The sequence below is a fragment of the Pinus tabuliformis genome, chromosome 3_2, assembly GCF_031772625.1.
Source record: "Pinus tabuliformis cultivar Carrire ecotype Pingquan chromosome 3_2, CPIR1, whole genome shotgun sequence".
Taxonomy (NCBI): domain Eukaryota; kingdom Viridiplantae; phylum Streptophyta; class Pinopsida; order Pinales; family Pinaceae; genus Pinus; species Pinus tabuliformis.
Genome location: NC_142302.1, coordinates 278,898,016 through 278,912,225, shown reverse-complemented (window position 1 = coordinate 278,912,225; position 14,210 = coordinate 278,898,016). Strand labels below are relative to the sequence as shown.

At 35.8% G+C, this 14,210-nt stretch overlaps 1 protein-coding gene across 1 annotated transcript in view; it reads right to left on the bottom strand.

Moving 5' to 3' along the window:
* Positions 1-14,210, bottom strand: part of EMB1187 (Protein kinase superfamily protein) — an 86,572-nt gene that overhangs the window by 20,215 nt on the left and 52,147 nt on the right. The window contains exons 4-9 of the mRNA XM_089416243.1: positions 13,084-13,189; positions 12,882-13,004; positions 12,550-12,641; positions 2,752-2,836; positions 1,973-2,078; positions 1,718-1,784 (exon numbers count right to left, since the gene is read on the bottom strand). Of these exons, the coding sequence (XP_089272369.1) occupies positions 1,718-1,784; positions 1,973-2,078; positions 2,752-2,836; positions 12,550-12,641; positions 12,882-13,004; positions 13,084-13,189 (579 nt within the window). The remainder of the gene's footprint in view (positions 1-1,717; positions 1,785-1,972; positions 2,079-2,751; positions 2,837-12,549; positions 12,642-12,881; positions 13,005-13,083; positions 13,190-14,210) is intronic.

The window sequence follows — 14,210 nt, the reverse complement described above, 5'->3', positions numbered from 1 at the left end:
TGGGCATTGTTAGTAAGTTAGTAGACTAGTAGTTACTAGTTACACCACTGTACAATTACAAACTTAATGTATGATGTATGATTATAATTTAATAATTTATATAATAATTATTAATGATATCAATGATCATGCTTTTTGTTTTAAATTTGTTTCAGTTATATGATTCATCTATTTATATTTTATATTTATAAGTTTTTAAGACCCCGACGTCCCCCCACGTTTCCTAAAAATTGGTGGAGAGCTTTTGCATAGGCCGCTCCTGCGTATCCCCACTCCCTCGCCTCCTCGTCCCAGAGACTTGGTGGAACATTGGTTTCATGCAACATAGACCCAAACACTCATGATATATATACTTTTCACATATTTAAATTTTGAAGTTTTAGAATTTTGGGCGGGGTACTTGACACGACATTCCCTAAAATTAGACGTTCCCAACACATTTTCACATCCCCATGGCTTGGAAACCTGGTGGAACACTAAAAAATTAAAATCACTCATTTAAAATATGCTCCAAATTTATCAAAATATAACAGTTATACCATATTCATGGTGTTTCAAGTAAATCAATTAGGAAATTTAGTGTACATATACTTTTGAAATAATATATTTTAAAACCAAGTAAATAGATACATACATAAATGCAGAAAGCCAATGGTTTACCTGACACAAACTATACATAAAAAGGAATAAGAGGGAGAAAATAAAAAATCTCAAAACTTTAAATCCTTCAATGTCAGAGGTCCTTTTGACAGCAAATATGGTATCACAAACCCTCAAATTACAGCTTATAGAATTTTGCCAGACCATCCTGGTTTGACAGAAGTGTTCTAGTTCCAAATCATGCCCTACAAAAACATGAAAGGATGTCAAGTTTGTTGCTGTTTGTCAGGAGAAGAACTAGAAGATGAGTGTCTTCCTTCAATAGGAAAGATTCGGTGATGCAAAGACAGGCATTCCATGCGTGTTTTGCATTGGAGCACAACGTCGTCTTTTTAGAGGGTGCGGGGAATTGTTTCAGTGATTAGCAAGAGTTGCTTTTGAAAAATAATAATCTTAAATGCGAACATGTAATGAACCTTACGGTTGTTACTTGTAAATACTACAAGAAGTCAAGTAATTAAATAATGGATAAAATACAAAAGATAGAATGGTGACTATTACTAGACAGGATATTACCAATATTTATACAAGTGTAACAAAAGGACATAGTTTTTGCCTTAGCCCGAGGTAAAAAGTTTTTGATTGCCTACCACTGCTACCACAGTCAAGAATCTGACGTGGCCACAGCTGTCAGGATTTTATATTGAGAGTTTTAGGGGGATCTCCCTTGTAACATGTCCATCCCCTGATTTTTATTTTTCAGTCTGAGGGCATCCCTTGGCAGGGCAGGAGATGTCCCTGGCTGTCGGGGACATTTCAGTTCTTGCCCGGTGTGAAGGAGACAGGTCCTCTAGGCTGGGTGCCACATCCCGAGAAACACAACATTATAAAAAATTAAAGGGTTGTTAGCATTCATTTAAGTTCCCGTTTGTAGAAGACCTCCTCAAACACCAATTTCCTTGGGTATCTTCGTTTTAGCATAAAGTAAATTACGAAATGATCTACTTTGATTAAGAGACCATTTGACTTACATGAATATTTGTATTATAAACTGCATAATAGACTCATCTAAATGCAAAGAAATTGCTAATAACTATGCAAAGTAAAGACTACATACCAATTCAGGATTATCAGGTGATAAATAATGCCTAAAGAAATGATACTGGGAATCCTTGTCAGGATATCTAGACAAAAACAAGCAATAGTAATTTGTTAGAAATCACTGGTCCAAAATATTGGCATTTAACGTCAAATCCAATCTTCATCAAGAAAAAAAATTCTCTTGGCCTTGAAAAAATGCATTGATTAATTTTTCTATGGTAAATAATCAAACAGATTGTAGTATTTAGTAAAGCAAAAGATAATTACTTACAAACTATAATCACATTCAAATCCTGCATATTCATTGAAATGATTTGCAATGTCATATCCTCGAAAATTATAGGATCCATACTCGAAGTCAATCAAGTAAAGCTTCTCTGGAAAAAAGATAATTCAAGAGATTATGTTTAGCAGCATTGCAATTAGATTATATTTGATGCAGAAAATAACATATTTTTGTCTATCTACACATGCATGCCTCTATGTCAACTATCTTTAGCAATACAAACCAGATTCTGTTCCATAAATATTAAAAACATTCTAGTCATCCTATATTCTCTGGTAAGCTCAACAGAGAATAGATTCATTTCTTACTGGAAAAGGGATAAGATGCCTTCTAAATCCCATCTCCTTATGTTATAAAAATAAAATTAGGGAGATATGGTAAGCAGCAATATAGCACATCATCCTCTAAGTAATTACTGGGGTGCTTATATGAACGATAAGTGCATTAGGCAGCCTAAGAGGAAAACAAAGGAAAGAATCAGCACATCGTAGCAGACAAAAGCACAGTATCAAAATATTTCCATAACCGTCAAAATATCACGATTTTTTCAGCCAACAGCTTACTCTATTGCATTCTAATCCCTAGCAGGGACACTCATGCTGCTAAAGGTTTTCTATATTGACCTTAACTCTAATGAGGATGCTAAAATTTTCAGTCATTTGCTAATGCTATATTAATGCATGTTGCTTCTCCATCTATTAATTGAATTATTCTCCATATGAAAATTCAATGGCAACCTTGCATTGCTCAAACCTGTAGATTACCTTCTTTTTCACTTAGCATCAAATTCCCTGAGAGAAGATCATTGTGCGCAAACACTATAGGAGCACTTAAACAATCAGTGAACGCCTGGACATTATAAGCAATAAAAACATATCTCAGTGCACTGCATATACAATATGTCACACAAGCCATATCTAAATAAAATGGAAGAAAATAATGAAATTACTGGATGAGAATAAACAGTACTCAGAAATATGTCATGCATTTGTCAGAACATGTAGACTAACAAAACATCAAAAACAGAAAAGAGCATTACACAAATTACAATGTCCCTCATGTAGCAGCCATTTTGATGGTAAGCATAGCTTAGACTCTACACTTTTTCCACATAATTTGTTAGCTCTGTTACCACTAGAACATGCATGGTGTTGGAGACAAGGGAGCATTACCACACAAGTTGATGTGTAACCTTTCATTGGGCATATTCGATGCATTTTCACATTTCCCAAGGCATATTTACACATTTGGAGGCATGATCAACTTCATGGGCACTTTTCACATCTCACAAGATATGTGCTTGCATATTCGAAGGCATGGTATGATGTGTTGGCATTCCCTACGTGGCACTATAGTGAAATGCCATTGATAGGAAGAGGCCACTGTTGAATTTTTGTAGCTATGGTCGGTCTTCATAATTAATATTTTAGCCCTTGAAATATATGGAATGAAAAATATGAGAGACATGTTCTTCGTGTCGGTTTCAAAAGAAAAAAATTTGAATTTGGATCCAAAAGGATCAAGTCAGCCCTCCCAGTGTCAAGTCAGCCGAGCTTGAAGAGACGCCCATTAGGACTCTCAGAAGACTATATAAGGTATGCAACCTCCTACTCTTGACAATTTGTATCTCACAAGGACAAGTATCTTTCTGTTCATCCAAGAAAAGAAAACAGAGAAGAAGAAAGCCATGTCATTTCCCATCACTGAATTGAATTCATGAAGATATAGGTTCAATAGCACAGGGTACAGGACTCTGCCTTGGGGCAACTCTTTAGAAACATTTTGCATCTCCTTCCCCTCGTCCATTATTATGGGGGAAGACAACCAGGTAGAGATCAAATCCACAAATGGATTCTCTAGCAGCTGACTGAGTTCTCTCTCTTTCATTTGACCTCACACGTGTGATGTCTTTCTCTTCTGCAGCCACGCACGTGTGGTGTTTCTGGGCACTTCTGGGTCCTGGGCAGCAGAACCGAGCTTCTCTGGTCCCAGTAGGAGGCCGAAATTCAGCCCTAGCAGATCAGACCAGGCCGAGTTCATTGGGTAGTAGTTTGACTTGAAAAGAGGGTAGTTTGACCAGCTTTGAGCAGGGTTGTATTGTTGATCAGTTTGACCTTGTATTTGACTAGAAGAATTAGATGTATCTCTTGTTGAACTAATAAATTTCTCTAAGGAAAAGGTTGCTGGGTTTTTCCCCCAAGTGGATTTTCCCAGGGTAAAATTCTTGTGTCTCTTGTTTGGCTGTCTCTTTATGATCCTACTGCCATTTTGTTTCTACTGTTGAGATCTTCTGTGTAATTGTTTTATGATGAATGTGAATGCAAGAAAAATTAATATAAGAAATCATAAGAAGTAATTATCAGATTAGGAGATCCTTGAAAAATCAACAGACACATGGCTTGCCAGAACCACCCCACACCCCCTTAAAAGGCCAATTATACAGTTATTCATGAGCCATCCATCATCTAAGTGAAGCTTGGATGCATTCATGGCATTAAATTACATTTTATTGAGACTGTCCTTAGCTCCCAAGTGGCACATACACCCATGAAACCATTATTAAAAAAGTCTTCAAGCCTCATTATGTGGACTTGCTTAGAAAGGTCTAGAATGAAGTTTTGAAGGATTACTTATGATGCAATAGCACTATTTTGATGAGTTGCTCCATGGAAAATTTTCTTCAGTGGCATGAATATTGAGAAAAAGGAGTATTTTGGTGGGACGTCTGGAATAGAAGGGTGACACTTGGACATTTTGAACCGATCAAGATCAAATCAAATGCCTAATTAATAAAGAGCCCTACTTCTAGGAAGATCTAGAACACCCTAAATAATATTTTAGTCCCTAAGAAGCTACAAGAGAAGCCAATAAAAGGAGGTATCTTCCATTTGACATAGGTATGTTTTCATTGTGGAGAAATCCTTTGAATATTGGGCTGCAAACCAAATATATCTGTGCAGGTTTTAAGTTTTATTCAAGAAATATTCAAGGCCGCAATCACCTATTGTAAGGCTATTATTGTATCTTGCTTTCCTTTCTCGTGTGCTGGGAATGTTGCTACTGTTATAGGGTTTATCTTCAGCATAAGAGCTTTGAAAAGTGACTATTTTTCCCTCTTGAAGATTTCTGATTTCAAATTTGGATTATGTTATGTAACTTGGGTATTTTTCTCAATAGAAGACTGTCGTTTGCTTCATATTTCAGATCCTGATGTTAAATGATGAAACAAGAATGCAATAAGAATACTAACGCATCTTTACAATCTTAGTATGATGGCTAAAACTGATTTTGCAGCACTATTACAACCATAGTCCCGCACTTACCTACCTTTAAGGAAAAAATTGAAATCCAACACATTTAATCAGCAGCTACACAAATTTGATGAGATTCGCCCAAGTTAGTTCACTTTCAACTGAGCCATTGTTTGATAATTGATTTTTAGTTTGTTTTTAAGAATCGTTTGTATACACAAATAGTTGACTTTGGAAGTATGCTTACAGCCTACAAGTGCTCTATATTTCCTGTTATGTAGTACATTGTCAAAACGGTTTCTGCTGCCAAGATGCTTCTACACACTAGCATATGCACAAGTCGTGGAATATCTCAAAATGGTTCCTACTAAATGTCTAACTCTGGTCTGGTTGCATATTGGTCCAGGCAAAAAATCTCCATGATGTGATGCAGGTTGAGGCAATGTGTTCACCGGAGAGCTTACAGCTCTGATTAGCAATGACCTATACAATAAGATACGGCCCCTAGGGCCTTTGTGTCCATATCCAACATGTCAGACACGGACACGCCAGGACATGTATCTAACACACATTTGCCAGATGTCCTAAACATATGACACGTGTCAAACATGCATCCGACACATGCCCTAGCCATGTCCTACCCAGTGTTTTAAAAAACGGCCAGCTCAAAACCGACTCGGCCGAGTTGGTCCGAGCCAGGCCTGAAAAAATCAACTCGGCCAAGTAACCGGTTCAGCCGGCCGGGTTAATACCGAGCCGGCCGAGTTGTTAGACAACTCGGCCGGCTCGGCCAAGTCCGTATCAACCCGGCCGGGTTACGTACAGCGGCCCAGGCACTAAAAAATCTGCGATTTTTTAAATTTTTTTATTAAATGCTGAGTGTGGGGGACTTCAGTAGACGGAAGTGCAGAATCACACTTCCAAGACAAAAAGGAGCTCCAAATGCTAGAAATGCATATGGAAGAAGCTCAGAAAAGAGAACGTGAATGGAAATCCTAGACAACATACAAACTTCCTCAGTCCTTGGATGTCTTTTTTCATCTGTTAGAAAATTTTATAAGGTTATTATATAGAGGAAAGTTTATCAAGGTTAGAAAAACTGTAGAAATGTAGAAAGAAAGGAGGGGAAGAGAAGAAATTTACTAGCCAGGTGGAAAGGGGGCGAAGATGTACCCTTTCAACATTTTTGTATCAGCATGTAAATATCTGGCTCGTGACCTCTGTTTATGAATTTCATTTTACCTCTCAAAAACTGAAAATAAATATAAAAACTCTATGGATTCTGCAAATAGAACTGATTTACATGTATTTACTTGTTCTGGCAAACATTTTCATCAACGTCCATTATCAAATCCAAACCAAATGAGGTTGGGGCATGAATTCAATATTCACAGGCATGGTGTATGACTTAGCTTCATCAACAGTTCCCTTGCTTTGGTCTCCCATTCAAGAATTTGAAAGTCACTAATGCTTTAGGTGTGTGTACCTCATCCTTTTGAACAAATCCTTTTCAGCACATACATCTGTTTTGTGGGATGGAGATTGAGGTTCAAATGTAGAAGCTGTACAATACAATTACAGACCCTGCCTTCCCTTGCTGGAGACCAAAGGCTTCTTGTCTTCTGCCTCCCCTTGTCTGTAAACTAAGACACGGGGAGAAGTAATGCATAAGATGATCTTGAGACTTGAACTATGTCCTGTTGCTAAAGATGGAATTTTTTCTTCTCCCAACGATTCAACAAATTATACATGAGCTTACTCAATCACAAAAACCAAGCCTGTATTTGTATAATAACTTAATAAGTATTCTGTAATTTCCACAAATCATTATTCAGCATTGGAAAACCTCAAGAAAACATGAAATGTTGCATCTTTCTTCAATTGGACAAGCTCTAATGAATTCATCACACAAGTGAATACAACTCGAAAAATATTTTATCAGAAAACCTCAAGTAACACAGTATGTTCTCAACTGGAAAAGGTCCAATCACTGAAATTGTGAAATATAATAATACACAAAAAGTGCATAGCTAAAAGCTAAGATATGAAGAGACAAGGCTATATACTTATAGCAGCTCTTTGAGATTCATATGTTGTCTTCCATCTATATTCTAATGCTGTGTGTTTGGAAACATGAACGAAAATCTTTAAAATTATGTTTTTTTATAAAAAAAAAAAATATTTAATGTATTTTTTACAACAACCAAGTCATTGAAATCGAGCCGGCCGAGTCAATACGGAGTCGGAGTCGACCCTCGGCTGAGTCAGTGTCGGAGTCGGAGTTTTAAAACATTGGTCCTACCTATTTGACTCTAAAATGCATTTTTCATTGTCATTTTTTTATTCTTCCATGGTACAAAATGAGTCGGATGAACAAGTTTTCAAAGACATGCAAGTTGGTAATATTTTTAACAATGACTATTAGCAGCTATTCCCACAAGCAATGTTTTAGTATTCTGGGATCTGTAATGAACAAAGATCATATACGCAATGGCATACTCAGAATATCTGGTATATAAGAATGTCCATCATGGGATAGATAATATATTATATATGAATGTAAAGAAGATATTTGAATACAAGTGAAGGCCCTGTATATATAGCTAAGAAGATACCCTTTCACGAATGATCATGTCCATAGTGACATGACTCTTCATTTATTAATTATTAGTTAATTAATTATTAATCATTACTATTATTATTTACATTATTTGTATTATTTTTACATATATTTTATTCCTAACATTGCCTTCCTCCTCAAAAAGCTTTGTCCTCAAAGCTTATTGTTGACAAGGTGTGTCATATGTTCTTTGTCTTTGTAATATGTTCGCATCTTTGGGAATTGTTTAATTTGTCATCTTCATTGATACAAGATGATAAGATCCTTGGAGTGAAATAAAATCGTCGAACTGAGAAGGGATCTAACAATCCTAAATCAATCTTTTGTGGAACCTTGCAATTACTTGATAATAGGGATACATTGTTATCGTCAGATTGGACTGTGCTAACATCAATTTACTTCAGAACATAAATTTGTTGTTTCTGTTCTGAATGATATAGATATGTAGACTGATTGAGTAGTCTGCTCTTGTGATTCGGATGTCAATAAGGAGTCCTTATGGTTCGATTTTCCCTTATCATGCGTGTGGCAATTTCTTGATTTACTTCAGTTACTGATGATGTTGAGTTGGTTACAAAATCTTCATTTGGAATTTTCATTGTCTGAACTACAACATCTTAATATGTTTTTCCTTCAATTGGTTTGTCATCTTCTTGAGTTGTGATATTCACTGGATCGATATTTGTTCCTTTTTCTTCAACTTGATTTTCTACATTTGAAGATTTTGATGTTTCCTTCTCAATAAGGTGTTGTACCTTGTTTTCCACTAACTTCTTGTCCTTCTTAAGCTTCTTAATTTGCGTTAGTAATTTTTCACTATGGTCTTCAAGCCAAGAAACTTTTTCATTTTTGTCAGCGGTAATTTTGTCAACTTCTCTTTGCATATTTTGTAATATTTTTTACCTTTTTGAAAATTTACTTATGAGATATCTTGTATGTCTTTTGATGTTACTGAATCTGATTTCAATGTAATGTCTTGTAGTGTTAATTTTTTCTTCCTGTATGAAAATGTTAAAAACTTCTCTTTGTATTTAGGATGAAGGATCCTAGAGTTTCCAACTAGGGTGAACCCAGAATAACGTCACCTTGATGGCTCCATAGGGATCGAACTGAGAATTGTGATAAAGTCACCTTGAGTTGATGGCTCCATAGGGATCAAACTGAGAATTGTGATATAAATGTATAATGTCCAATGTTTAATTGTAAATTGGCCATGTCACATTGTTTTTTATTCCATCGGTCTACTTTTTCGATTATATTTGACTCGAGAATCACCAATTGGTTTGCGAGTTTAGGGTTTATATCATTTTTTTTCTTCGACGGGAGAGATAGAAATAGTAACATCTTTTCCTGCAAAAGTCTCCTTAATTCTAATTAGCACTGGAGCATGGTTGGGTGAGGTTTCTAAAAATCTTCCTTCCATCATTTTCGAATTTCTCCTCTTTTTATTTTTAAGTTGAACTTCAATTTTTTTTTCTAAGTAACCCCCTTTACCCCCTTTACCTTTCTAAGAATATGTGGCACTTTTCCTTTAAAAAGGAACTTAATGCTTTCAAACTTTCCAACCACCTTTTTTCTTCAATATCAAGGAATATATTTTTTATGACTTTACTTTTAACTTTCCCCTTGAGTTGAAACCTAGAGTTAAACTGCCCCTTTCTTTAAGGTACCTTGAACACTTATAAGAAGTTTCCTTGCAACCTTTGAACAAGAGACTTTATTGTTCATATATATATATATATATATATATATATTCCACTTCATAAAAGTTAAAATATCTTCCTTTATAATTTAAGGAGGAGATATAAATAATTCAACTTAAACACCAAAACGTTTTATGAATTTCCGTCGATGAACAGACGCATCCGTATGGAGTGTACACTGCAATAAAAAAAAATTGTGATAAATTTAATTCTAAAGAACAACTTGACAATGGGTGCACAAGAACGAGGTTTGCTCAATCTTGTATGAACAATGACAAGTAACACATAGGGTGGGTTGTATACAAATAGGGTGTGGCCTGTTGTGACAAGAAGCAAGGTCTGTAGACGGATGCGAATGGACGACAGTAATGGCAGAGTAGTGGAGTAGTGTACAACGGTCATTCGGTAGTGGCTAGCCGGTGGTGATAAGCGTGAACAATATCGGCGGGGATTTATCGAGCTGTAGACTGGCAGTGGCCGAGCACTGTCAAGGAAATGGTCACTTTGTATGATGCCTTGGCAGTCGATCGGGTTGTATGACAGCTTGGCGGCCAGTCGGGTTGTTTTGTTTTTTTGCTGTTTTTTTTTATATATATATATATATATATATATATTAACTTCTAAATTTTTATTTTCACATATAATCTTTATTTTTGAATCTTTTTATAATTTTTTAAACCCTTTTATCTTCTTTTTTTTTGTTAACTCTCTTTTTATTTTTTTTATAACTCTTCTTTTCCTTTTTTCTAAACATTTTCCTAATTTTTTTTCCAAATTGAATTTTTTTTCTTTATTATTATTTTTTTCTTTTTTTAAATTATGTGGCCAAAGCCCTTACGATGAAACCTGCAAAATGGAAAAGCTTCAGATATTGTGTAGCAAAACGCTTCAATTGTGACGGCCACAAGGTTGACGAATGGTGATGGCCAAAGGTCGGATCAAACTGGCTCTATGCAGCAGTTGAACGGCCAGAAGATCGAACAGCTCTAATACCAATGTAATGAACAAAGTTTGTTTATGCTCTGATACCAATGTTACGAACCAAATTCGTATACGCAACAGAAGTATTCAAAGATCTAAAATATGTAAAATCCATTATAGGACAAATATATTTATATAAGAGATACCTGGCTCTGATACCAATGTAACAAACAAAGTTTGTATCCGCAGTGGAATAATCAGAATATCTAGTATTAAGTATATAAGAATGTCCATCATGGGACAGATAATATAATATATAAGAATGTAAAGAAGATATTTGAATACAAGTGAGATGATGAATACAGATGAGGGTCCTATATATATAGCTAGGCAGATACCCTTTCATGAACGGTCATGTCCATAGAGATATGCCTCTTCATTTATTAATTATTAGTTAATTAATCATTAATCATTATTATTATTATTATTTACATTATTTGTATTATTTTTATATATATTTTATTAATAACAGGATCAATTGGAAAATTCACTATTTTAGTAAATTTCTATTTTAGTAGGTACTATGCTAGGTGGATATGCATCTATTTGGTCATGGTGGTGAAATTCAATTTTCTTCAGTTTCTATATTTGTGGAGCTCACTGCTATTTGGCACAGAAATATTATCATATTTGGCATATTTTGATGGTTTAGTGGACCTGTCTTGGTGAGATGCAATGTAGTTTGCTGGAGTCCTGAAAACTACCAAGCCTGCCAAATTTTGGACCATATGTGAAACTCTGTTTTCTTGAAATGAGATTTGATGAGGTTGGAACTCCTCTCAAACATCCTGAAGCAATTCATAATAATATAAAAATTACAACTAAATGGGTAGAAATGGAAATATAAAGAAAGTGGAAACTTCAACTTCAAGAAGTTTATATTATCCTTCCAGGTTGGCTTGTGTGTCAAGCAATGTTCTATTCAGACCTTGGGAAAGCGCACCCTACTTGGAGATCATTCAATGACTTATCTTATCCTCTTATCCATATTGAAGGTGGAGAATTTTTAAGGCTCAGGAAGCACCCCAGGAGTGCCACTCCCAAGGCACTCGTTGAGTGCTTCCCACAAGTGCAGGGAGCACCCCAAAAATCTTGGGAGTGTACTACCAAAAAACACCCCCAAGAGAAAGCAATCCAGAAGCACATTCCCGGGAGGGAGTGATCTGGAAGTGTCTTTTCAAAGGAACTTCAGGATCACTCAAGAAGAGCTTTTCCAAGGGCACTTCCAGATTGTTCCTGTCAAATCATGCTTCGGTAGTGAAGTAAGAGGGGCGTTCTCACCCAGAGCATAGTGTTGAAGGGTTGCCCTTTTAGTCCATTGTGTCTCAAGTTCCAACATGTCATTATCTTCATGAACTATTCTAATATTAATTGTACAATGGTGATCTATGAATCATGATATATTTAGTATTTCAGATATTTTTTTAATTATAAAATATTTTTTATATTTTTGTACTTGTCATTTCCCTACTGTATCGGGATCCTAGCTTTTCAAAAATATGGCAGATTAGTATCCCTGTCCAGATTGAGATCCATATCCACTTCCTAGTAACTAAGATTAAAAAACATGGACTCTAAAGACTTCTAGTTGAATATACTACAAGAATGAACCTTGGAGAGTTGTAAGGATGCCAATGAGAAGACCCAAATGAACACCTACAGAGAGAACTTTTGAACCAGAAGAAACATCAGTACTTTCAAGCAATGGAGATTAGATAGGCTCCATCTAAGTATTATTAATATTAATTGCATTTGTGGACCTGGTAATGCCTTTAAATATATGGGTTCAATCAAACAAAATCATTGAGGAAATTGAAAACAAGGGAGTGTTAGGGTTTGTGATGTCTGTTTGAAGATATGATCGACGAAGTCCGGAGGGAATGTCTTAAACACAACTCTGGGATGGCTCAAGTCAATAAGAAGCAGCCTAGTGCAAAATTTGAGCAAGTCAAAAGAACAGCAAATAGTGTCTCAAAAAAGAGTATAATGACTCAGAAAAAAATATACCTTCAGAGACATTGCTTCTTCTCTGAGTTCGTCAAATGATATTGATGTATATTTTGCCTGCTTTGCAGCATCCTCAAATCTAAGACTGGAAGCTGCCAATAAAATGAGTTAGTGATGAAATGCTACTTTTCTACCAGAACGTAAATATTAAAGAAAGCTTTTTTGAAGCAAAGACATCATTTGCAGGTCTGCCAAAAACCACAATAATGAGGAAGGTGATATTTTGACCCGTAAAAGCTAGAAACCTGACTCAATCCTTTTAAGTTTAACCACTATTAAACTTTTAGCATTATAACTATAAGTATACATCATAGCTGACAGAGGATTCAAACCTTTATCAAGGAATTTGAAGATATCTGACCATAGTTGTGGATCCTTGGAACCTGGAATTTCCATTTCATGGAACTTACGAAGTTCCCTTGCAATTTCTGCTGCAAGCTTTGGCTTTCTCATGTCTGCAAACATGCAGGTACTATCAGCTCTATTTCTTAACAATATGCATCTAAATCCTAAATTGCATCTACAGTTTCTCACCTGTTGGAGTCAAAGTACATGCATCGATGAAAGACTGCACCATTCCATTTTCAAAGATACCTAGCAACTTTGCACCAAATCCTGCAGCAGAAAGACAGCATATTGCCTACATCACCAAGAGTTAGTTAAATTTTGAACAAAGGCTAAACTAATACAAAGTTCAAATAACAGAATAAGAATAACAAAAATGTGATTTGCTTACCCACTACACAATTCTAAAGCACCTTTTAAATTTAATTATATCTGAGTAAACTTCTCAAAGTATGTGGCCAGGTAGTCTGTTCAAAGAACAATTTTATGAAGTGTTTTACTATTTGCTTTCAGAAATGCTAAAGTACTTCAAAGAATGCACAATTTTATGATTTAGAGTACCAGAATAACATAAAAGAAGCAACAGTGTGGATGCGGCAAGCCTTTATGCTATGCTTACCCAAATTAGCATCCATTATCAATGTTCAAACAGAATCAAGACAGAAATCTCACTCTTTAAAGATCTTCAAGAAGAGGAGATGGACCAAGTGAAAGCAAAAGGAAAAACGTTCGACTACAGTGGCCTACGCTGGAAGAATAAAATTTGAAACTTATCCAATTACAATGGAGGAGATCCAAGCATTTGTGTTTGGGATAAAGGTTGAAACATCCCTAGGACATGATGGGTTTCTAGCACACTTCTACAAAGTAGCATGAAATATGGTCAATAAAGACCTTTTGGAGGTATCTGAAGAATCAAGAAAAACAAGCAAGGTGTCAGGAACTATAAATGCCACATCAATAGCTATAATCCCCAAAAGCGAGAATACTGTCCCCTATGACACTCTTAAAGTGATCTCTCTATGCAACAGTAGTAAACTTATGGTGTCTCCTGTAAATCATCTCAGAGGCAAAGAGACGTCTAAAGCAAACAATTGATAGGTAGTGTCTTGCTGGCACAGGAGACCAGTGATACATCCTGGTAACTAGTTTGAAAGGACAAAATTCTGGCAATAAAGTTGAGCCAATGTTGCACGAATCGTACTCGTATAAGACATGTCTAACTATTGACTTGGCGACCCATATAAGACTTGGGAACGACACGTATAAGACTCATCGGCCTCCATTTTCCCTTTCCCTCCACATTATCTCCAAAA